The 25,435-nt window shown below is 61.1% G+C and overlaps 1 protein-coding gene across 1 annotated transcript in view; it reads right to left on the bottom strand.

The window, feature by feature from the left end:
• LOC142481709 (protein scribble homolog) overlaps positions 1–25,435 on the bottom strand; it is a 78,323-nt gene that overhangs the window by 21,489 nt on the left and 31,399 nt on the right. The window contains exons 2-3 of the mRNA XM_075582962.1: positions 24,113–24,298; positions 16,886–16,984 (exon numbers count right to left, since the gene is read on the bottom strand). Of these exons, the coding sequence (XP_075439077.1) occupies positions 16,886–16,984; positions 24,113–24,298 (285 nt within the window). The remainder of the gene's footprint in view (positions 1–16,885; positions 16,985–24,112; positions 24,299–25,435) is intronic.

Raw genomic sequence — 25,435 nt, 5'->3', positions numbered from 1 at the left:
AGTGGGGGGGGGGAGTAGGGAGGAATCACAGGCAGAAGTGAGAAAGTATAAGATAGAGGCAATGGGAGCAGATAAAACTATCCCAGGGAAAGATGGTGAGAGGGGGTTAGACGCCATTCTCCTTCTGCGACAGCCTCAGTTTCTCCACTTAGCATTGAGCCCGCAGAGCATCGCTCTTTATTGTGTAACCCCATGCAGACAGTCATCTGTCAATATGTGCGAGTCCCTGCAGAACATCGCTCCTCACGCGTCTCGCTGCCGTGCTGCGGTCCCGAGAGCGCCGTCATAAACAAGACCGCAATTACCCACAATACACCCTTCAAATGTGTCCACTACGATTAACTCCACAATCACAGAGGATATTTGGAAGCAGGAAACACACTGAGCAGTGGATCCGCTCGCTGATCACTAACGAGATTGTACAGCGGCTTTCAGCCAATCTCTTAATTCCCAGAAACCCAACGGAATCCTCTTATTCGCTGGCACTGCGCGTATTCCCCAGGGTGTGCATGCAGTGGCACTGCGCGTATTCCCCAGGGTGTGCATGCAGTGGCACTGCGCCTATTCCCCAGGGTGTGCATGCAGTACCACTGCGCGTATTCCCCAGGGTGTGCATGCAGTGGCACTGCGCGTATTCCCCAGGGTGTGCACGCAGTGGCACTGCGCGTATTCCCCAGGGTGTGCACGCAGTGGCACTGCGCGTATTCCCCAGGGTGTGCACGCAGTGGCACTGCGCGTATTCCCCAGGGTGTGCACGCAGTGGCACTGTGCGGATTCCCCAGGGTGTGCATGCAGTGGCACTGCGCGTATTCCCCAGGGTGTGCACGCAGTGGCACTGCGCGTATTCCCCAGGGTGTGCACGCAGTGGCACTGCGCGTATTCCCCAGGGTGTGCACGCAGTGGCACTGCGCGTATTCCCCAGGGTGTGCACGCAGTGGCACTGCGCGTATTCCCCAGGGTGTGCACGCAGTGGCACTGCGCGTATTCCCCAGGGTGTGCACGCAGTGGCACTGCGCGTATTCCCCAGGGTGTGCACGCAGTGGCACTGCGCGTATTCCCCAGGGTGTGCACGCAGTGGCGCTGCGCGTATTCCCCAGGGTGTGCATGCAGTGGCACTGCGCGTATTCCCCAGGGTGTGCACGCAGTGGCGCTGCGCGTATTCCCCAGGGTGTGCACGCAGTGGCACTGCGCGTATTCCCCAGGGTGTGCATGCAGTGGCACTGCGCGTATTCCCCAGGGTGTGCACGCAGTGGCACTGTGCGGATTCCCCAGGGTGTGCATGCAGTGGCACTGTGCGGATTCCCCAGGGTGTGCATGCAGTGGCACTGCGCGTATTCCCCAGGGTGTGCACGCAGTGGCACTGCGCCGATTCCCCAGGGTGTGCACGCAGTGGCACTGCGCGTATTCCCCAGGGTGTGCACGCAGTGGCACTGCGCGTATTCCCCAGGGTGTGCACGCAGTGGCACTGCGCGTATTCCCCAGGGTGTGCACGCAGTGGCACTGCGCGTATTCCCCAGGGTGTGCACGCAGTGGCACTGCGCGTATTCCCCAGGGTGTGCACGCAGTGGCGCTGCGCGTATTCCCCAGGGTGTGCACGCAGTGGCACTGCGCGTATTCCCCAGGGTGTGCATGCAGTGGCACTGCGCGTATTCCCCAGGGTGTGCACGCAGTGGCACTGTGCGGATTCCCCAGGGTGTGCATGCAGTGGCACTGTGCGGATTCCCCAGGGTGTGCATGCAGTGGCACTGCGCGTATTCCCCAGGGTGTGCACGCAGTGGCACTGCGCCGATTCCCCAGGGTGTGCATGCAGTGGCACTGCGCGTATTCCCCAGGGTGTGCACGCAGTGGCACTGTGCGGATTCCCCAGGGTGTGCATGCAGTGGCACTGCGCGTATTCCCCAGGGTGTGCACGCAGTGGCACTGCGCCGATTCCCCAGGGTGTGCATGCAGTGGCACTGCGCGTATTCCCCAGGGTGTGCACGCAGTGGCACTGTGCGGATTCCCCAGGGTGTGCATGCAGTGGCACTGCGCGTATTCCACAGGGTGTGCACGCAGTGGCACTGCGCGGATTCCCCAGGGTGTGCAGGCAGTGGCACTGCGCGTATTCCCCAGGGTGTGCATGCAGTGACACTGCCCCGATCCCCCAGGGTGTGCATGCAGTGGCACTGCGCGTATTCCCCAGGGTGTGCATGCAGTGGCACTGCGCCGATTCCCCAGGGTGTGCACGCAGTGGCACTGCGCCGATTCCCCAGGGTGTGCATGCAGTGGCACTGCGCGTATTCCCCAGGGTGTGCACGCAGTGGCACTGTGCGGATTCCCCAGGGTGTGCATGCAGTGGCACTGCGCGTATTCCACAGGGTGTGCACGCAGTGGCACTGCGCGTATTCCACAGGGTGTGCACGCAGTGGCACTGCGCGTATTCCCCAGGGTGTGCACGCAGTGGCACTGCGCGTATTCCCCAGGGTGTGCACGCAGTGGCACTGCGCGTATTCCCCAGGGTGTGCACGCAGTGGCACTGCGCGTATTCCCCAGGGTGTGCATGCAGTGGCACTGCGCGTATTCCCCAGGGTGTGCATGCAGTGGCACTGCGCGTATTCCCCAGGGTGTGCACGCAGTGGCACTGCGCCGATTCCCCAGGGTGTGCATGCAGTGGCACTGCGCGTATTCCCCAGGGTGTGCACGCAGTGGCACTGTGCGGATTCCCCAGGGTGTGCATGCAGTGGCACTGCGCGTATTCCACAGGGTGTGCACGCAGTGGCACTGCGCGTATTCCCCAGGGTGTGCATGCAGTGGCACTGTGCCGATTCCCCAGGGTGTGCATGCAGTGGCACTGCGCGTATTCCACAGGGTGTGCACGCAGTGGCACTGTGCGGATTCCCCAGGGTGTGCATGCAGTGGCACTGCGCGTATTCCCCAGGGTGTGCATGCAGTGGCACTGCGCGTATTCCCCAGGGTGTGCACGCAGTGGCACTGCGCGTATTCCCCAGGGTGTGCACGCAGTGGCACTGTGCGGATTCCCCAGGGTGTGCATGCAGTGGCACTGCGCGTATTCCCCAAGGTGTGCACGCAGTGGCACTGCGCGTATTCCCCAGGGTGTGCACGCAGTGGCACTGTGCGGATTCCCCAGGGTGTGCATGCAGTGGCACTGCGCGTATTCCCCAGGGTGTGCACGCAGTGGCACTGTGCGGATTCCCCAGGGTGTGCATGCAGTGGCACTGCGCGTATTCCCCAGGGTGTGCACGCAGTGGCACTGCGCGGATTCCCCAGGGTGTGCATGCAGTGGCGGTGCGCGGATTCCCCAGGGTGTGCAGGCAGTGGCACTGCACGAATTCCCCAGGGTGTGCATGCAGTGGCACTGTGCGGATTCCCCAGGGTGTGCAGGCAGTGGCACTGCGCGGATTCCCCAGGGTGTGCATGCAGTGGCGGTGCGCGTATTCCCCAGGGTGTGCATGCAGTGGCGGTGTGCGGATTCCCCAGGGTGTGCATGCAGTGGCGGTGCACGGATTCCCCAGGGTGTGCATGCAGTGGCACTGCGCCGATTCCCCCGGGGTGTGCATGCAGTGGCACTGCGCCGATTCCCCAGGGTGTGCAGGCAGTGGCACTGCGCGGGTTCCCCATGGTGTGCAGGCAGTGGCACTGCGCGGATTCCCCAAGGTGTGCATGCAGTGGCACTGCGCTGATTCCCCAGGGTGTGCAGGCAGTGGCACTGCACGGATTCCCCAGGGTGTGGAGGCAGTGGCACTGCGCGGATTCCCCAGTGTGTGCAGGCAGTGGCACTGCACGGATTCCCCAGGGTGTGGAGGCAGTGGCACTGCGCGTATTCCCCAGGGTGTGCATGCAGTGGCACTGCGCGGATTCCCCAGGGTGTGCAGGCAGTGGCACTGCGCGGATTCCCCAGGGTGTGCATGCAGTTGCACTGCGCGGATTCCCCAGGGTGTGCATGCAGTGGCACTGCGCGGATTCCCCAGGGTGTGCATGCAGTGGCACTGCGCATACTCCCCAGGGTGTGCATGCAGTGGCACTGCTCATATTCCCCAGGGTGTGCATGCAGTGGCGGTGCGCGTATTCCCCAGGGTGTGCATGCAGTGGTGGTGCGCGGATTCCCCAGGGTGTGCATGCAGTGGCACTGCGCGTATTCCACAGGGTGTGCACGCAGTGGCACTGCGCGTATTCCCCAGGGTGTGCACGCAGTGGCACTGCGCGTATTCCCCAGGGTGTGCACGCAGTGGCACTGCGCGTATTCCCCAGGGTGTGCACGCAGTGGCACTGCGCGTATTCCCCAGGGTGTGCATGCAGTGGCACTGCGCGTATTCCCCAGGGTGTGCATGCAGTGGCACTGCGCGTATTCCCCAGGGTGTGCACGCAGTGGCACTGCGCCGATTCCCCAGGGTGTGCATGCAGTGGCACTGCGCGTATTCCCCAGGGTGTGCACGCAGTGGCACTGTGCGGATTCCCCAGGGTGTGCATGCAGTGGCACTGCGCGTATTCCACAGGGTGTGCACGCAGTGGCACTGCGCGGATTCCCCAGGGTGTGCAGGCAGTGGCACTGCGCGTATTCCCCAGGGTGTGCATGCAGTGACACTGCCCCGATCCCCCAGGGTGTGCAGGCAGTGGCACTGCGCGTATTCCCCAGGGTGTGCATGCAGTGGCACTGCGCGTATTCCCCAGGGTGTGCACGCAGTGGCACTGCGCGTATTCCCCAGGGTGTGCACGCAGTGGCACTGCGCGTATTCCCCAGGGTGTGCACGCAGTGGCACTGCGCGTATTCCCCAGGGTGTGCACGCAGTGGCACTGTGCGGATTCCCCAGGGTGTGCATGCAGTGGCACTGCGCGTATTCCCCAGGGTGTGCACGCAGTGGCACTGCGCGTATTCCCCAGGGTGTGCACGCAGTGGCACTGCGCGTATTCCCCAGGGTGTGCACGCAGTGGCACTGCGCGTATTCCCCAGGGTGTGCACGCAGTGGCACTGCGCGTATTCCCCAGGGTGTGCACGCAGTGGCACTGCGCGTATTCCCCAGGGTGTGCACGCAGTGGCACTGCGCGTATTCCCCATGGTGTGCACCCAGTGGCGCTGCGCGTATTCCCCAGGGTGTGCATGCAGTGGCACTGCGCGTATTCCCCAGGGTGTGCACGCAGTGGCGCTGCGCGTATTCCCCAGGGTGTGCACGCAGTGGCACTGCGCGTATTCCCCAGGGTGTGCATGCAGTGGCACTGCGCGTATTCCCCAGGGTGTGCACGCAGTGGCACTGTGCGGATTCCCCAGGGTGTGCATGCAGTGGCACTGTGCGGATTCCCCAGGGTGTGCATGCAGTGGCACTGCGCGTATTCCCCAGGGTGTGCACGCAGTGGCACTGCGCCGATTCCCCAGGGTGTGCACGCAGTGGCACTGCGCGTATTCCCCAGGGTGTGCACGCAGTGGCACTGCGCGTATTCCCCAGGGTGTGCACGCAGTGGCACTGCGCGTATTCCCCAGGGTGTGCACGCAGTGGCACTGCGCGTATTCCCCAGGGTGTGCACGCAGTGGCACTGCGCGTATTCCCCAGGGTGTGCACGCAGTGGCGCTGCGCGTATTCCCCAGGGTGTGCACGCAGTGGCACTGCGCGTATTCCCCAGGGTGTGCATGCAGTGGCACTGCGCGTATTCCCCAGGGTGTGCACGCAGTGGCACTGTGCGGATTCCCCAGGGTGTGCATGCAGTGGCACTGTGCGGATTCCCCAGGGTGTGCATGCAGTGGCACTGCGCGTATTCCCCAGGGTGTGCACGCAGTGGCACTGCGCCGATTCCCCAGGGTGTGCATGCAGTGGCACTGCGCGTATCCCCAGGGTGTGCACGCAGTGGCACTGTGCGGATTCCCCAGGGTGTGCATGCAGTGGCACTGCGCGTATTCCACAGGGTGTGCACGCAGTGGCACTGCGCGTATTCCACAGGGTGTGCACGCAGTGGCACTGCGCGTATTCCCCAGGGTGTGCACGCAGTGGCACTGCGCGTATTCCCCAGGGTGTGCACGCAGTGGCACTGCGCGTATTCCCCAGGGTGTGCACGCAGTGGCACTGCGCGTATTCCCCAGGGTGTGCATGCAGTGGCACTGCGCGTATTCCCCAGGGTGTGCATGCAGTGGCACTGCGCGTATTCCCCAGGGTGTGCACGCAGTGGCACTGCGCCGATTCCCCAGGGTGTGCATGCAGTGGCACTGCGCGTATTCCCCAGGGTGTGCACGCAGTGGCACTGTGCGGATTCCCCAGGGTGTGCATGCAGTGGCACTGCGCGTATTCCACAGGGTGTGCACGCAGTGGCACTGCGCGTATTCCCCAGGGTGTGCATGCAGTGGCACTGTGCCGATTCCCCAGGGTGTGCATGCAGTGGCACTGCGCGTATTCCACAGGGTGTGCACGCAGTGGCACTGTGCGGATTCCCCAGGGTGTGCATGCAGTGGCACTGCGCGTATTCCCCAGGGTGTGCATGCAGTGGCACTGCGCGTATTCCCCAGGGTGTGCACGCAGTGGCACTGCGCGTATTCCCCAGGGTGTGCACGCAGTGGCACTGTGCGGATTCCCCAGGGTGTGCATGCAGTGGCACTGCGCGTATTCCCCAAGGTGTGCACGCAGTGGCACTGCGCGTATTCCCCAGGGTGTGCACGCAGTGGCACTGTGCGGATTCCCCAGGGTGTGCATGCAGTGGCACTGCGCGTATTCCCCAGGGTGTGCACGCAGTGGCACTGTGCGGATTCCCCAGGGTGTGCATGCAGTGGCACTGCGCGTATTCCCCAGGGTGTGCACGCAGTGGCACTGCGCGGATTCCCCAGGGTGTGCATGCAGTGGCGGTGCGCGGATTCCCCAGGGTGTGCAGGCAGTGGCACTGCACGAATTCCCCAGGGTGTGCATGCAGTGGCACTGTGCGGATTCCCCAGGGTGTGCAGGCAGTGGCACTGCGCGGATTCCCCAGGGTGTGCATGCAGTGGCGGTGCGCGTATTCCCCAGGGTGTGCATGCAGTGGCGGTGTGCGGATTCCCCAGGGTGTGCATGCAGTGGCGGTGCACGGATTCCCCAGGGTGTGCATGCAGTGGCACTGCGCCGATTCCCCCGGGGTGTGCATGCAGTGGCACTGCGCCGATTCCCCAGGGTGTGCAGGCAGTGGCACTGCGCGGGTTCCCCATGGTGTGCAGGCAGTGGCACTGCGCGGATTCCCCAAGGTGTGCATGCAGTGGCACTGCGCTGATTCCCCAGGGTGTGCAGGCAGTGGCACTGCACGGATTCCCCAGGGTGTGGAGGCAGTGGCACTGCGCGGATTCCCCAGTGTGTGCAGGCAGTGGCACTGCACGGATTCCCCAGGGTGTGGAGGCAGTGGCACTGCGCGTATTCCCCAGGGTGTGCATGCAGTGGCACTGCTCATATTCCCCAGGGTGTGCATGCAGTGGCGGTGCGCGTATTCCCCAGGGTGTGCATGCAGTGGTGGTGCGCGGATTCCCCAGGGTGTGCATGCAGTGGCACTGCGCGTATTCCACAGGGTGTGCACGCAGTGGCACTGCGCGTATTCCCCAGGGTGTGCACGCAGTGGCACTGCGCGTATTCCCCAGGGTGTGCACGCAGTGGCACTGCGCGTATTCCCCAGGGTGTGCACGCAGTGGCACTGCGCGTATTCCCCAGGGTGTGCATGCAGTGGCACTGCGCGTATTCCCCAGGGTGTGCATGCAGTGGCACTGCGCCGATTCCCCAGGGTGTGCACGCAGTGGCACTGCGCCGATTCCCCAGGGTGTGCATGCAGTGGCACTGCGCGTATTCCCCAGGGTGTGCACGCAGTGGCACTGTGCGGATTCCCCAGGGTGTGCATGCAGTGGCACTGCGCGTATTCCACAGGGTGTGCACGCAGTGGCACTGCGCGTATTCCCCAGGGTGTGCATGCAGTGGCACTGTGCCGATTCCCCAGGGTGTGCATGCAGTGGCACTGCGCGTATTCCACAGGGTGTGCACGCAGTGGCACTGTGCGGATTCCCCAGGGTGTGCATGCAGTGGCACTGCGCGTATTCCCCAGGGTGTGCATGCAGTGGCACTGCGCGTATTCCCCAGGGTGTGCACGCAGTGGCACTGCGCGTATTCCCCAGGGTGTGCACGCAGTGGCACTGTGCGGATTCCCCAGGGTGTGCATGCAGTGGCGGTGCGCGGATTCCCCAGGGTGTGCAGGCAGTGGCACTGCACGAATTCCCCAGGGTGTGCATGCAGTGGCACTGTGCGGATTCCCCAGGGTGTGCAGGCAGTGGCACTGCGCGGATTCCCCAGGGTGTGCATGCAGTGGCGGTGCGCGTATTCCCCAGGGTGTGCATGCAGTGGCGGTGTGCGGATTCCCCAGGGTGTGCATGCAGTGGCGGTGCACGGATTCCCCAGGGTGTGCATGCAGTGGCACTGCGCCGATTCCCCCGGGGTGTGCATGCAGTGGCACTGCGCCGATTCCCCAGGGTGTGCAGGCAGTGGCACTGCGCGGGTTCCCCATGGTGTGCAGGCAGTGGCACTGCGCGGATTCCCCAAGGTGTGCATGCAGTGGCACTGCGCTGATTCCCCAGGGTGTGCAGGCAGTGGCACTGCACGGATTCCCCAGGGTGTGGAGGCAGTGGCACTGCGCGGATTCCCCAGTGTGTGCAGGCAGTGGCACTGCACGGATTCCCCAGGGTGTGGAGGCAGTGGCACTGCGCATATTCCCCAGGGTGTGCATGCAGTGGCACTGCGCGGATTCCCCAGGGTGTGCAGGCAGTGGCACTGCGCGGATTCCCCAGGGTGTGCATGCAGTTGCACTGCGCGGATTCCCCAGGGTGTGCATGCAGTGGCACTGCGCGGATTCCCCAGGGTGTGCATGCAGTGGCACTGCGCGTACTCCCCAGGGTGTGCATGCAGTGGCACTGCTCATATTCCCCAGGGTGTGCATGCAGTGGCGGTGCGCGTATTCCCCAGGGTGTGCATGCAGTGGTGGTGCGCGGATTCCCCAGGGTGTGCATGCAGTGGCGGTGCACGGATTCCCCAGGGTGTGCATGCAGTGGCACTGCGCGGATTTCCTTAAGGTGTGCATGCAGTGGCACTGCGCCTATTCCCCAGGGTGTGCATGCAGTGGCACTGCGCCGATTCCCCATGGTGTGCATGCAGTGGCACTGCGCGGATTCCAAAGGGTGTGCAGGCAGTGGCACTGCGCCGATTCCCCAGGGTGTGCAGGCAGTGACACTGCGCGGATTTCCCAGGGTGTGCAGGCAGTGACACTGCGCGGATTTCCCAGGGTGTGCATGCAGTGCCACTGTGCGTATTCCCCAGGGTGCGCATGCAGTGGCACTGCGCCGATTCCCCAGGGTGCGCATGCAGTGGCACTGCACGGATTCCCCAGGGTGTGCAGGCAGTGGCACTGCATGGATTCCCCAGGGTGTGCAGGCAGTGGCGGTGCGCGGATTCCCCAGGGTGTGCATGCAGTGGCACTGCACGGATTCCCGAGGGTGTGCAGGAAGTGGCACTGCGCCGATTCCCCAGGGTGTGCATGCAGTGGCACTGCGCCGATTCCCCAGGGTGTGCATGCAGTGGCACTGTGCATGCAGTGACACTGTGCAGATTCTCCAGGGTGTGCATGCAGTGGCACTGCGCGGATTCCCCAGGGTGTGCATGCAGTGGCACTGCACGGATTCCCCAGGGTGTGCAGGCAGTGGCACTGTGCGGATTCCCCAAGGTGTGCAGGCAATGGCACTGCGCGGATTCCCCAGTGTGTGCATGCAGTGGCGGTGCGCGGATTCCCCATGGTGTGCAGGCAGTGGCACTGCGCGGATTCCCCAGGGTGTGCAGGCAGTGGCACTGCGCATATTCCCCAGGGTGTGCAGGCAGTGGCACTGCGCGGATTCCCCAGGGTGTGCATGCAGTGGCACTGCGCGGATTCCCCAGGGTGTGCAGGCAGTGGCACTGCGCGGATTCCCCAGGGTGTGCATGCAGTTGCACTGCGCGGATTCCCCAGGGTGTGCATGCAGTGGCACTGCGCGGATTCCCCAGGGTGTGCATGCAGTGGCACTGCGCGTACTCCCCAGGGTGTGCATGCAGTGGCACTGCTCATATTCCCCAGGGTGTGCATGCAGTGGCGGTGCGCGTATTCCCCAGGGTGTGCATGCAGTGGTGGTGCGCGGATTCCCCAGGGTGTGCATGCAGTGGCGGTGCACGGATTCCCCAGGGTGTGCATGCAGTGGCACTGCGCGGATTTCCTTAAGGTGTGCATGCAGTGGCACTGCGCCTATTCCCCAGGGTGTGCATGCAGTGGCACTGCGCCGATTCCCCATGGTGTGCATGCAGTGGCACTGCGCGGATTCCAAAGGGTGTGCAGGCAGTGGCACTGCGCCGATTCCCCAGGGTGTGCAGGCAGTGACACTGCGCGGATTTCCCAGGGTGTGCAGGCAGTGACACTGCGCGGATTTCCCAGGGTGTGCATGCAGTGCCACTGTGCGTATTCCCCAGGGTGCGCATGCAGTGGCACTGCGCCGATTCCCCAGGGTGCGCATGCAGTGGCACTGCACGGATTCCCCAGGGTGTGCAGGCAGTGGCACTGCATGGATTCCCCAGGGTGTGCAGGCAGTGGCGGTGCGCGGATTCCCCAGGGTGTGCATGCAGTGGCACTGCACGGATTCCCGAGGGTGTGCAGGAAGTGGCACTGCGCCGATTCCCCAGGGTGTGCATGCAGTGGCACTGCGCCGATTCCCCAGGGTGTGCATGCAGTGGCACTGTGCATGCAGTGACACTGTGCAGATTCTCCAGGGTGTGCATGCAGTGGCACTGCGCGGATTCCCCAGGGTGTGCATGCAGTGGCACTGCACGGATTCCCCAGGGTGTGCAGGCAGTGGCACTGTGCGGATTCCCCAAGGTGTGCAGGCAATGGCACTGCGCGGATTCCCCAGTGTGTGCATGCAGTGGCGGTGCGCGGATTCCCCATGGTGTGCAGGCAGTGGCACTGCGCGGATTCCCCAGGGTGTGCAGGCAGTGGCACTGCGCATATTCCCCAGGGTGTGCAGGCAGTGGCACTGCGCGGATTCCCCAGGGTGTGCATGCAGTGGCACTGCGCGGATTCCCCAGGGTGTGCATGCAGTGGCACTGCGCGGATTCCCCAAGGTGTGCATGCAGTGGCACTGCGCGGATTCCCCATGGTGTGCAGGCAGTGGCACTGCGCGGATTCCCCAGGGTGTGCAGGCAGTGGCACTGCGCGGATTCCCCAGGATGTGCAGGCAGTGGCACTGCGCAGATTCCCCAGGGTGTGCAGGCAGTGGCACTGCGCGGATTCCCCATGGTGTGCAGGCAGTGGCACTGCGCGGATTTCCCCAAGGTGTGCATGCAGTGACACTGCGCGGATTCCCCAGGGTGTGCAGGCAGTGGCACTGCGCGGATTCCCCATGTTGTGCAGGCAGTGGCGGTGCGCGTATTCCCCAGGGTGTGCATGCAGTGGCGGTGCGCGGATTCCCCAGGGTGTGCAGGCAGTGGCACTGCGCGGATTCCCCAAGGTGTGCATGCAGTGGCACTGCGCGGATTCCCCATGGTGTGCAGGCAGTGGCACTGCGCGGATTCCCCAAGGTGTGCATGCAGTGGCACTGCGCGGATTCTCCATGGTGTGCAGGCAGTGGCACTGCGCGGATTCCCCAAGGTGTGCATGCAGTGGCACTGCGCGGATTCCCCAGGGTGTGCAGGCAGTGGCACTGCGCCGGTTCCCCAGGGTGTGCATGCAGTGGCACTGCGCGGATTCCCCAGGGTGTGCATGCAGTGGCACTGCGCGGATTCCCCATGGTGTGCAGGCAGTGGCACTGTGCGGATTCCCCAGGGTGTGCAGGCAGTGGCACTGCGCGTATTCCCCAGGGTGTGCAGGCAGTGGCACTGCGCGTATTCCCCAGGGTGTGCAGGCAGTGGCACTGTGCGGATTCCCCAGGGTGTGCATGCAGTGGCACTGCGTGGATTCCCCAGGGTGTGCAGGCAGTGGCACTGCGCGGATTCCCCAGGGTGGGCAGGCAGTGGCACTGCGCGGATTCCCCAGGGTGTGCATGCAGTGGCACTGCGCGTATTCCCCAGGGTGTGCATGCAGTGGCACTGCGCGTATTCCCCAGGGTGTGCATGCAGTGGCGGTGCGCGTATTCCCCAGGGTGTGCATGCAGTGGCACTGTGCGGATTCCCCAGGGTGTGCATGGAGTGGCGGTGCGTGGATTCCCCAGGGTGTGCATGCAGTGGCGGTGCGCGGATTCCCCGGGGTGTGCATGCAGTGGCTTTGCGCCGATTCCCCAGGGTGTGCAGGCAGTGGCGGTGCGCGGATTCCCCAGGGTGTGCAGGCAGTGGCACTGCGCGGATTCCCCAGGGTGTGCATGCAGTGACACTGCCCCGATTCCCCAGGGTGTGCAGGCAGTGGCACTGCGCGTATTCCCCAGGGTGTGCATGCAGTGGCACTGCGCGTATTCCCCAGGGTGTGCACGCAGTGGCACTGCGCGTATTCCACAGGGTGTGCACGCAGTGGCACTGTGCGGATTCCCCAGGGTGTGCATGCAGTGGCACTGCGCGTATTCCCCAGGGTGTGCATGCAGTGGCACTGCGCGTATTCCCCAGGGTGTGCACGCAGTGGCACTGCGCGTATTCCCCAGGGTGTGCACGCAGTGGCACTGCGCGTATTCCCCAGGGTGTGCATGCAGTGGCACTGCGCGTATTCCCCAAGGTGTGCACGCAGTGGCACTGCGCGTATTCCCCAGGGTGTGCACGCAGTGGCACTGTGCGGATTCCCCAGGGTGTGCATGCAGTGGCACTGCGCGTATTCCCCAGGGTGTGCACGCAGTGGCACTGTGCGGATTCCCCAGGGTGTGCATGCAGTGGCACTGCGCGTATTCCCCAGGGTGTGCACGCAGTGGCACTGCGCGGATTCCCCAGGGTGTGCATGCAGTGGCGGTGCGCGGATTCCCCAGGGTGTGCAGGCAGTGGCACTGCACGAATTCCCCAGGGTGTGCATGCAGTGGCACTGTGCGGATTCCCCAGGGTGTGCAGGCAGTGGCACTGCGCGGATTCCCCAGGGTGTGCATGCAGTGGCGGTGCGCGTATTCCCCAGGGTGTGCATGCAGTGGCGGTGTGCGGATTCCCCAGGGTGTGCATGCAGTGGCGGTGCACGGATTCCCCAGGGTGTGCATGCAGTGGCACTGCGCCGATTCCCCCGGGGTGTGCACGCAGTGGCACTGCGCTGATTCCCCAGGGTGTGCAGGCAGTGGCACTGCACGGATTCCCCAGGGTGTGGAGGCAGTGGCACTGCGCGGATTCCCCAGTGTGTGCAGGCAGTGGCACTGCACGGATTCCCCAGGGTGTGGAGGCAGTGGCACTGCGCGTATTCCCCAGGGTGTGCATGCAGTGGCACTGCGCGGATTCCCCAGGGTGTGCAGGCAGTGGCACTGCGCGGATTCCCCAGGGTGTGCATGCAGTTGCACTGCGCGGATTCCCCAGGGTGTGCATGCAGTGGCACTGCGCGGATTCCCCAGGGTGTGCATGCAGTGGCACTGCGCGTACTCCCCAGGGTGTGCATGCAGTGGCACTGCTCATATTCCCCAGGGTGTGCATGCAGTGGCGGTGCGCGTATTCCCCAGGGTGTGCATGCAGTGGTGGTGCGCGGATTCCCCAGGGTGTGCATGCAGTGGCGGTGCACGGATTCCCCAGGGTGTGCATGCAGTGGCACTGCGCGGATTTCCTTAAGGTGTGCATGCAGTGGCACTGCGCCTATTCCCCAGGGTGTGCATGCAGTGGCACTGCGCCGATTCCCCATGGTGTGCATGCAGTGGCACTGCGCGGATTCCAAAGGGTGTGCAGGCAGTGGCACTGCGCCGATTCCCCAGGGTGTGCAGGCAGTGACACTGCGCGGATTTCCCAGGGTGTGCAGGCAGTGACACTGCGCGGATTTCCCAGGGTGTGCATGCAGTGCCACTGTGCGTATTCCCCAGGGTGCGCATGCAGTGGCACTGCGCCGATTCCCCAGGGTGCGCATGCAGTGGCACTGCACGGATTCCCCAGGGTGTGCAGGCAGTGGCACTGCATGGATTCCCCAGGGTGTGCAGGCAGTGGCGGTGCGCGGATTCCCCAGGGTGTGCATGCAGTGGCACTGCACGGATTCCCGAGGGTGTGCAGGAAGTGGCACTGCGCCGATTCCCCAGGGTGTGCATGCAGTGGCACTGCGCCGATTCCCCAGGGTGTGCATGCAGTGGCACTGTGCATGCAGTGACACTGTGCAGATTCTCCAGGGTGTGCATGCAGTGGCACTGCGCGGATTCCCCAGGGTGTGCATTCAGTGGCACTGCACGGATTCCCCAGGGTGTGCAGGCAGTGGCACTGTGCGGATTCCCCAAGGTGTGCAGGCAATGGCACTGCGCGGATTCCCCAGTGTGTGCATGCAGTGGCGGTGCGCGGATTCCCCATGGTGTGCAGGCAGTGGCACTGCGCGGATTCCCCAGGGTGTGCAGGCAGTGGCACTGCGCATATTCCCCAGGGTGTGCAGGCAGTGGCACTGCGCGGATTCCCCAGGGTGTGCATGCAGTGGCACTGCGCGGATTCCCCAGGGTGTGCATGCAGTGGCACTGCGCGGATTCCCCAAGGTGTGCATGCAGTGGCACTGCGCGGATTCCCCATGGTGTGCAGGCAGTGGCACTGCGCGGATTCCCCAGGGTGTGCAGGCAGTGGCACTGCGCGGATTCCCCAGGATGTGCAGGCAGTGGCACTGCGCAGATTCCCCAGGGTGTGCAGGCAGTGGCACTGCGCGGATTCCCCATGGTGTGCAGGCAGTGGCACTGCGCGGATTTCCCCAAGGTGTGCATGCAGTGACACTGCGCGGATTCCCCAGGGTGTGCAGGCAGTGGCACTGCGCGGATTCCCCATGTTGTGCAGGCAGTGGCGGTGCGCGTATTCCCCAGGGTGTGCATGCAGTGGCGGTGCGCGGATTCCCCAGGGTGTGCAGGCAGTGGCACTGCGCGGATTCCCCAAGGTGTGCATGCAGTGGCACTGCGCGGATTCCCCATGGTGTGCAGGCAGTGGCACTGCGCGGATTCCCCAAGGTGTGCATGCAGTGGCACTGCGCGGATTCTCCATGGTGTGCAGGCAGTGGCACTGCGCGGATTCCCCAAGGTGTGCATGCAGTGGCACTGCGCGGATTCCCCAGGGTGTGCAGGCAGTGGCACTGCGCCGGTTCCCCAGGGTGTGCATGCAGTGGCACTGCGCGGATTCCCCAGGGTGTGCATGCAGTGGCACTGCGCGGATTCCCCATGGTGTGCAGGCAGTGGCACTGTGCGGATTCCCCAGGGTGTGCAGGCAGTGGCACTGCGCGTATTCCCCAGGGTGTGCAGGCAGTGGCACTGCGCGTATTCCCCAGGGTGTGCAGGCAGTGGCACTGTGCGGATTCCCCAGGGTGTGCATGCAGTGGCACTGCGCGGATTCCCCAGGGTGTGCAGGCAGTGGCACTGCGCGGATTCCCCAGGGTGGGCAGGCAGTGGCACTGCGCGGATTCCCCAGGGTGTGCATGCAGTGGCACTGCGCGTATTCCCCAGGGTGTGCATGCAGTGGCACTGCGCGTATTCCCCAGGGTGTGCATGCAGTGGCGGTGCGCGTATTCCCCAGGGTGTGCATGCAGTGGCACTGTGCGGATTCCCCAGGGTGTGCATGGAGTGGCGGTGCGTGGATTCCCCAGGGTGTGCATGCAGTGGCGGTGCGCGGATTCCCCGGGGTGTGCATGCAGTGGCTTTGCGCCGATTCCCCAGGGTGTGCAGGCAGTGGCGGTGCGCGGATTCCCCAGGGTGTGCAGGCAGTGGCACTGCGCGGATTCCCCAGGGTGTGCATGCAGTGACACTGCCCCGATTCCCCAGGGTGTGCAGGCAGTGGCACTGCGCGTATTCCCCAGGGTGTGCATGCAGTGGCACTGCGCGGATTCCCCAGGGTGTGCATGCAGTGGCACTGCGCGGATTCCCCAGGGTGTGCATGCAGTGGCACTGTGCGGATTCCCCAGGGTGTGCAGGCAGTGGCACTGCGCGTATTCCCCAGGGTGTGCAGGCAATGGCACTGTGCGGATTCCCCAGGGTGTGCATGCAGCGGCACTGTGCGGATTCCCCAGGGTGTGCAGGCAGTGGCACTGCGCGTATTCCCCAGGGTGTGCATGCAGTGACACTGCCCCGATCCCCCAGGGTGTGCAGGCAGTGGCACTGCGCGTATTCCCCAGGGTGTGCATGCAGTGGCACTGCGCGGATTCCCCAGGGTGTGCATGCAGTGGCACTGCGCGGATTCCCCAGGGTGTGCATGCAGTGGCACTGTGCGGATTCCCCAGGGTGTGCAGGCAGTGGCACTGCGCGTATTCCCCAGGGTGTGCAGGCAATGGCACTGTGCGGATTCCCCAGGGTGTGCATGCAGCGGCACTGTGCGGATTCCCCAGGGTGTGCAGGCAGTGGCACTGCCCCGATTCCCCAGGGTGTGCATGCAGTGGCACTGCGCCGATTCCCCAGGGTGTGCAGGCAGTGGCACTGTGCGGATTCCCCAGGGTGTGCAGGCAATGGCGGTGCGCGGATTCCCCAGGGTGTGCATGCAGCGGCACTGTGCGGATTCCCCAGGGTGTGCATGCAGCGGCACTGTGCGGATTCCCCAGGGTGTGCATGCAGTGGCGGTGCACGGATTCCCCAGGGTGTGCATGCAGCGGCACTGTGCGGATTCCCCAGGGTGTGCATGCAGCGGCATTGCGCGTATTCCCCAGGGTGTGCATGCAGCGGCGGTGCGTTAGCCGCTCTGGGTTAGTGAGTACACAAGGAACTGAGGTCGGCATAACTCAGCACGTGTAGTGCCAACTGCCAACACACATGCAAAGTGTCTGCAATGGGTGTGTGTGTGTGTGTGTGTCCCGCTCACACCTGCTGCTGTCTTCGGGGGTATGAGGCCTGTGCTGACGGGACTGGTACAGCTTCCTGGCCAGAGACTGCTCATACTGCTTAATACTGTCCTCCAGAGTACTGCACGCAGAGACAGGGAGCGAGACAGCGGAGGGAGAGGAGAGAGAAAGGAGAGAGTCACACAGTGAGGAAAGGAGATCAGGAGGAATCTAAAACACCCTATATACACAGGAAAGAGAGAGAGAGAACCCAGAGGAGAGGGAGAACCCCCAGAGGAGGAGAGAGAGAGAACGAGAGAGAGACAGAGAGAGAGAACGAGAGAGAACTAGAGAGAGAGAGAACGAGAGAACGAGAGAGAGAGAACGAGAGAGAGAGAACCCCAGAGGAGGGGAAGAAAGAGAGAGAGAGAAAGAGAGTGAACCCCAGAGAAGGAGGGGGGAAAGAAAGAAATCCCAGAGAAGGAGGAGGGAAAGAGAGAAACCCCAGAGAAGGAGAGAGTACCCCAGAGAAGGAGAGGGAGAGAGTACCCCAGAGAAGGAGGTGGAAAGAGAGAAACCCCAGAGGAGAGGGAGGAAGAGAGAAACCCCAGAGGAGAGGGGGGAAGAGAGAAACCTCAAAGGAGAGGGGGGGGAAGAGAGAAGACCCAGAGGAGAGGGGGGAATAGAGAAGCCCCAGAGGAGAGGGGGGAAGAGAGAAACCCCAGAGGAGAGGGAGGAAGAGAGAAACCCCAGAGGAGAGGGGGGAAGAGAGAAACCCCAGAGGAGAGGGGGGAAGAGAGAAACCCCAGAGGAGAGGGGGGAAGAGAGAAACCCCAGAGGAGAGGGAGGAAGAGAGAAACCCCAGAGGAGAGGGGGGAAGAGAGAAACCCCAGAGGAGAGGGAGGAAGAGAGAAACCCCAGAGGAGGAGAGAGAGAGAACGAGAGAGAGAGAGAGAGAGCGAGAGAGAGAGAACGAGAGAACGAGAGAGAGAGAGAGCGAGAACGAAAGAGAGAGAGAGAGAGCATGAGAGAGAGAGAACGAGAGAGAGAGAACGAAAAGAGAGAACCCCAGAGAAGGAGGGGAAGAAAGAGAGAGAGAAATAGAGTGAACCCCAGAGAAGGAGGGGGGAAAGAGAGAAACCCCAGAGAAGGAGAGAGTACCCCAGAGAAGGAGAGAGTACCCCAGAGAAGGTGGAAAGAGAGAAGCCCCAGGGGAGAGGGGGGAGAGAGAAACCCCAGAGGAGAGGGGGAAAGAGAGAAGCCCCAGAGGAGAGGGGGGGAAGAGAGAAACCCCAGAGGAGAGGGGGGAGAGAGAAGCCTCAGAGAGGAGTAACAGGAGAGAGATCAGGCGGTGCGGCTGCTCTGGTATCCGCTTACTTGGTATTTATGGCAGAATATAAAAACAATGACAAACAGAAGGAAAACGCACAGCTTTTTATCACGAAACGTTCCCCTTTTACCCCTCTGCGCACAGCTTTTAATCACGAAACGTTCCCCTTTTACTCCTCTGCGCACAGCTTGTTATCAGGAAACGTTCCCCTTTTACCCCTCTGCGCACAGCTTGTTATCAGGAAACGTTCCCCTTTTACCCCTCTGCGCACAGCTTGTTATCAGGAAACGTTCCCCTTTTACCCCTCTGCGCACAGCGTGTTATCAGGAAACGTTCCCCTTTTACCCCTCTGCGCACAGCGTGTTATCAGGAAACGTTCCCCTTTTACCCCTCTGCGCACAGCGTGTTATCAGGAAACGTTCCCCTTTTACCCCTCTGCGCACAGCGTGTTATCAGGAAACGTTCCCCTTTTACCCCTCTGCGCACAGCTTGTTATCAGGAAACGTTCCCCTTTTACCCCTCTGCGCACAGCTTGTTATCAGGAAACGTTCCCCTTTTACCCCTCTGTGCACAGCTTATCAGGAAACGTTCCCCTTTTACCCCTCTGCGCACAGCTTATCAGGAAACGTTCCCCTTTTACCCCTCTGCGCACAGCATGTTATCAGGAAACGTTCCCCTTTTACCCCTCTGCGCACAGCTTGTTATCAGGAAACGTTCCCCTTTTACCCCTCTGCGCACAGCTTGTTATCAGGAAACGTTCCCCTTTTACACCTCTGCGCACAGCTTGTTATCAGGAAACGTTCCCCTTTTGCCCCTCTGCGCACAGTTTGTTATCAGGAAACGTTCCCCTTTTGCCCCTCTGCGCACAGCGTGTTATCAGGAAACGTTCCCCTTTTACCTCTCTGCGCACAGCGTGTTATCAGGAAACGTTCCCCTTTTACCCCTCTGCGCACAGCGTGTTATCAGGAAACGTTCCCCTTTTACCTCTCTGCGCACAGCGTGTTATCAGGAAACGTTCCCCTTTTACCCCTCTGCACACAGCGTGTTATCAGGAAACGTTCCCCTTTTACCCCTCTGCGCACAGTTTGTTATCAGGAAACGTTCCCCTTTTACCCCTCTGCGCACAGCTTGTTATCAGGAAACGTTCCCCTTTTACCCCTCTGTGCACAGCTTATCAGGAAACGTTCCCCTTTTACCCCTCTGTGCACAGCTTATCAGGAAACGTTCCCCTTTTACCCCTCTGTGCACAGCGTGTTATCAGGAAACGTTCCCCTTTTATCCCTCTGCGCACAGTTTATCAGGAAACGTTCCCCTTTTGCCCCTCTGCGCACAGCGTGTTATCAGGAAACTTTCCCCTTTTACCCCTCTGTGCACAGCGTGTTATCAGGAAACGTTCCCCTTTTACCCCTCTGCGCACAGCGTGTTATCAGGAAACGCTCCCCTTTTACCCCTCTGCGCACAGCTTGTTATCAGGAAACGTTCCCCTTTTACCCCTCTGCGCACAGCGTGTTATCAGGAAACGTTCTCCTTTTACCCCTCTGTGCACAGCGTGTTATCAGGAAACGTTCCCCTTTTACCCCTCTGCGCACAGCTTATTATCAGGAAACGTTCCCCTTTTACCCCTCTGTGCACAGCGTGTTATCAGGAAACGTTCCCCTTTTACCCCTCTGTGCACAGCGTGTTATCAGGAAACGTTCCCCTTTTACCCCTCTGCGCACAGCGTGTTATCAGGAAACGTTCCCCTTTTGCCCCTCTGCGCACAGCGTGTTATCAGGAAACGTTCCCCTTTTGCCCCTCTGTGCACAGCGTGTTATCAGGAAACGTTCCCCTTTTGCCCCTCTGTGCACAGCGTGTTATCAGGAAACGTTCCCCTTTTGCCCCTCTGCGCACAGCGTGTTATCAGGAAACGTTCCCCTTTTACCCCTCTGTGCACAGCTTATCAGGAAACTTTCCCCTTTTGCCCCTCTGCGCACAGCGTGTTATCAGGAAACTTTCCCCTTTTGCCCCTCTGCGCACAGCTTGTTATCAGGAAACTTTCCCCTTTTACCCCTCTGTGCACAGCGTGTTATCAGGAAACTTTCCCCTTTTATCCCTCTGCGCACAGCTTGTTATCAGGAAACGTTCCCCTTTTACCTCTCTGCGCACAGCGTGTTATCAGGAAACTTTCCCCTTTTGCCCCTCTGCGCACAGCTTGTTATCAGGAAAGTTTCCCCTTTTACCCCTCTGTGCACAGCGTGTTATCAGGAAACTTTCCCCTTTTATCCCTCTGCGCACAGCTTGTTATCAGGAAACGTTCCCCTTTTACCTCTCTGCGCACAGCGTGTTATCAGGAAACGTTCCCCTTTTGCCCCTCTGCGCACAGCGTGTTATCAGGAAACGTTCCCCTTTTACCCCTCTGCGCACAGCGTGTTATCAGGAAACGTTCCCCTTTTGCCCCTCTGCGCACAGCGTGTTATCAGGAAACGTTCCCCTTTTACCCCTCTGCGCACAGCGTGTTATCAGGAAACGTTCCCCTTTTGCCCCTCTGCGCACAGCGTGTTATCAGGAAACGTTCCCCTTTTGCCCCTCTGCGCACAGCGTGTTATCAGGAAACGTTCCCCTTTTGCCCCTCTGCGCACAGCGTGTTATCAGGAAACGTTCCCCTTTTACCCCTCTGCGCACAGCGTGTTATCAGGAAACGTTCCCCTTTTGCCCCTCTGCGCACAGCTTGTTATCAGGAAACGTTCCCCTTTTGCCCCTCTGCGCACAGCTTGTTATCAGGAAACGTTCCCCTTTTACCCCTCTGCGCACAGCTTGTTATCAGGAAACGTTCCCCTTTTACCCCTCTGCGCACAGCTTGTTATCAGGAAACGTTCCCCTTTTACCCCTCTGCGCACAGCTTGTTATCAGGAAACGTTCCCCTTTTGCCCCTCTGCGCACAGCGTGTTATCAGGAAACGTTCCCCTTTTGCCCCTCTGCGCACAGCGTGTTATCAGGAAACGTTCCCCTTTTGCCCCTCTGCGCACAGCGTGTTATCAGGAAACGTTCCCCTTTTGCCCCTCTGCGCACAGCGTGTTATCAGGAAACGTTCCCCTTTTGCCCCTCTGCGCACAGCGTGTTATCAGGAAACATTCCCCTTTTACCCCTCTGCGCACAGCGTGTTATCAGGAAACGTTCCCCTTTTACCCCTCTGCGCACAGCGTGTTATCAGGAAACGTTCCCCTTTTGCCCCTCTGCGCACAGCGTGTTATCAGGAAACGTTCCCCTTTTGCCCCTCTGCGCACAGCGTGTTATCAGGAAACATTCCCCTTTTGCCCCTCTGCGCACAGCTTGTTATCAGGAAACGTTCCCCTTTTGCCCCTCTGCGCACAGCGTGTTATCAGGAAACGTTCCCCTTTTGCCCCTCTGCGCACAGCGTGTTATCAGGAAACGTTCCCCTTTTACCCCTCTGCGCACAGCGTGTTATCAGGAAACGTTCCCCTTTTACCCCTCTGCGCACAGCGTGTTATCAGGAAACGTTCCCCTTTTACCCCTCTGCGCACAGCGTGTTATCAGGAAACGTTCCCCTTTTACCCCTCTGCGCACAGCTTGTTATCAGGAAACGTTCCCCTTTTACCCCTCTGCGCACAGCGTGTTATCAGGAAACGTTCCCCTTTTACCCCTCTGCGCACAGCGTGTTATCAGGAAACGTTCCCCTTTTACCCCTATGCGCACAGCGTGTTATCAGGAAACGTTCCCCTTTTGCCCCTCTGCGCACAGCTTGTTATCAGGAAACGTTCCCCTTTTGCCCCTCTGCGCACAGCTTGTTATCAGGAAACGTTCCCCTTTTGCCCCTCTGCGCACAGCTTGTTATCAGGAAACGTTCCCCTTTTACCCCTCTGCGCACAGCTTGTTATCAGGAAACGTTCCCCTTTTGCCCCTCTGCGCACAGCTTGTTATCAGGAAACGTTCCCCTTTTACCCCTCTGCGCACAGCTTGTTATCAGGAAACGTTCCCCTTTTACCCCTCTGCGCACAGCTTGTTATCAGGAAACGTTCCCCTTTTACCCCTCTGCGCACAGCGTGTTATCAGGAAACGTTCCCCTTTTGCCCCTCTGCGCACAGCGTGTTATCAGGAAACGTTCCCCTTTTGCCCCTCTGGCACAGCTGAAAGTGCAGGTCACATTGAGATGGGGCATCGCGCCGCTGAGCGGGCAGCGTGCATCCATTAACCTGCGGCAGCGCTGACCGTTTCCGCGCCATAGCGCCCAATGCTATCGCAGTTTATTAACAAACCCCTATACACAATCACACAATACATGCACATTTGTGTAGCGGATTCACCCTGCAACTCTCCACATTCTCTACTTGCAGTGCCATGTGTTGTGATGTTGTGTAGTTGTGTAGACGTCTCACCTTGCTGCTCTCCACTAATCTCTTTTCTCCGCTTGCCGTGTATGGCGTATGTGTGTCTCACCTTGCTGCTCTCCACATGGCACTTTTGTCTGCATGCCGTGTATGGTGTGTATGCAGTGTATGCAGTGTATGCAGTGTATGGTGTGTATGGTGTGTATGTAGTGTATGTAGTGTATGTAGTGTATGCAGTGTATGCAGTGTATGCAGTGTATGCAGTGTATGGTGTGTATGGTGTGTATGGTGTGTATGTAGTGTATGCAGTGTATGCAGTGTATGCAGTGTATGCAGTGTATGGTGTGTATGCAGTGTATGGTGTGTATGGTGTGTATGTAGTGTAAGGTGTGTATGGTGTGTATGCAGTGTATGGTGCGTATGCAGCGTATGGTGCGTATGCAGTGTAAGGCGTGTATGCAGTGTAAGGTGTGTACGGTGTGTATGCAGTGTAAGGCGTGTATGCAGTGTAAGGCGTGTATGCAGTGTAAGGCGTGTATGCAGTGTAAGGCGTGTATGCAGTGTAAGGCGTGTATGCAGTGTAAGGCGTGTATGCAGTGTAAGGCGTGTATGAAGTGCAAGGCGTGTATGCAGTGCAAGGCGTGTATGCAGTGTAAGACGTGTATGCAGTGTAAGACGTGTATGCAGTGTAAGGCGTGTATGGCGTGTATGCAGTGTAAGGCTTGTATGCAGTGTAAGGCGTGTATGCAGTGTAAGGCGTGTATGCAGTGTAAGGCGTGTATGCAGTGTAAGGCGTGTATGCAGTGTAAGGCGTGTATGCAGTGTATGGCGTGTATGGCGTGTATGCAGTGTAAGGCGTGTATGCAGTGTATGGCGTGTATGCAGTGTAAGGCGTGTATGCAGTGTATGGCGTGTATGCAGTGTATGGCGTGTATGCAGTGTATGCAGTGTATGGCGTGTATGCAGTGTATGGCGTGTATGCAGTGTAAGGCACTTTTGTCCGCATGCTGTGTATGGCGTGTATGCCGGGTCTCACCTTGCTGCTCTCCCCGTGGCACATCTGTCCGCATGCTGTGTATGGCGTGTATGGCGTGTATGGTGTGTATGCCGCGTCTCACCTTGCTGCTCTCCACATGGCTCTCTTCTCCGCTTGCTGTGTATGGTGTGTATGGTGTGTATGGTGTGTATGGTGTGTATGGTGTGTATGGTGTGTATGGTGTGTATGGCGTGTATGGCGTGTATGCCGGGTCTCACCTTGCTGCTCTCCCCGTGGCACTTTTGTCTGCATGCTGTGTATGCCGGGTATGGTGTGTATGCCGGGTATGGTGTGTATGGCGTGTATGGCGTGTATGCCGGGTATGGCGTGTATGCCGGGTATGGTGTGTATGGCGTGTATGGCGTGTATGCCGGGTATGGCGTGTATGCCGGGTATGGTGTGTATGGCGTGTATGGCGTGTATGGCGTGTATGGCGGGTATGGCGTGTATGCCGGGTATGGCGTGTATGCCGGGTATGGCGTGTATGCCGGGTATGGCGTGTATGGCGTGTATGGCGTGTATGGCGTGTATGCCGGGTATGGTGTGTATGCCGGGTATGGTGTGTATGCCGGGTCTCACCTTGCTGCTCTCCACATGGCTCTCTTCTCCGCTTGCACCGCTCTGCGCTCTGCAGGTGAGAGCTGCTTCTCCTGCTCTGTCAGCTCCGGACTCTGCACTCTCAGACGCTCCTGCAGGCGTTTCTCCGCCTTCGCCGTGCGCACCGGCGCCCCCGGCTCCGCCCCGCCCGCATACACCGGGCTCAACCTGTATCAGGCAGAGGGTGAGAGATCAGGGAGGGCAGGGAGAGGGATGGGGAGGGAGGGAGAGAGAGGGATGGGGAGGGAGGGAGTGGGGAGAGGGATTGGGTGGGAGAGAGAGTGAATATGTGAGAGGGATGGGGAGGGAGAGTGAATGGGGAAGAGGGATGGGGAAGGAGAGAGAGGCAGTGGGGGAGAGGGACAAGAAGGGGGGAGTGGGATGGGGAGGGAGTGTGGGGAGAGGGATGGGGAGGGAGTATGGGGAGAGGGAGACTGGGGAGGGAGTGTGGGGAGAGGGAGACTGGGGAGAGGGATGGGGAAGGAGAGGAATGGGGAAGGAGAGGCAAGGGGAGGGAGAGTGTGTGAGTGGAGAAGAAGGATGGTGAGGAAGATAGTGAGTGGGAAAAATGGATGGGGAGGGGAAGAGGGAGTGGGCGAGAGGGATGGGGAGTGGGGGAGAGGGATGGGGAATGAGAGAGAAGGATGGGGAGGGAAAGAGTGAGTGGAGCGGGATTGGGAGGGAAAGAGAGTGAGGGGGATGGGGAATGAAGGGGGAGGGAAGGGTGGAGAGTGGTAGGGAAGGGGTGGGGAGGGATGGGGAGGGATGAGGAGGGAGAGAGGGGAGGGAGAGAGAGAGGGATGGGGAGGGAGAGAGAGAGGGATGGGGAGGGAGAGAGAGAGGGATGGGGAGGGAGAAAGAGAGGGATGGGGAGGGAGAGAGAGAGGGATGGGGAGGGATGGGGAGAGAGGGATGGGGGGGAGGGAGAGGGATGGGAGGAGGGAGAGGATGGGGGAGGGAGGGGAGAGAGAAGGGGTGCGGGGGAAGGGGAGGGGTGGGGGGAAGAGGGTGGGGGGGAAGAGGGAGGGGTGGGGGGGAAGAGGGAGGGGTGGGGGGGAAGAGGAGGGGTGGGGGGAAGAGGGAGGGGTGGGGGGGAAGAGGGTGGGGTGGGGGGGAAGAGGGAGGGGTGTGGGGGGGGAATGGGGAGGGGTGGGGGGGAAAAGGGAGGGGTGGGGGGAGGGGTGGGGGGAGGGGGTGGGGGGAAAAGGGAGGGGTGGGGGGAGGGTGGGGGGGGGAGGAGAGGAGTGGGAGGGGGAGAGGGAGAGAAAGAGTAAGTGAGGAGAGGAAAAAAGAGATATGGAGAGG

Source organism: Ascaphus truei, chromosome 2, assembly GCF_040206685.1.
Source record: "Ascaphus truei isolate aAscTru1 chromosome 2, aAscTru1.hap1, whole genome shotgun sequence".
NCBI classification, from domain to species: domain Eukaryota; kingdom Metazoa; phylum Chordata; class Amphibia; order Anura; family Ascaphidae; genus Ascaphus; species Ascaphus truei.
Note: the sequence above shows the minus strand (reverse complement) of the source record. Positions and strands in the feature narration are given on the sequence as shown.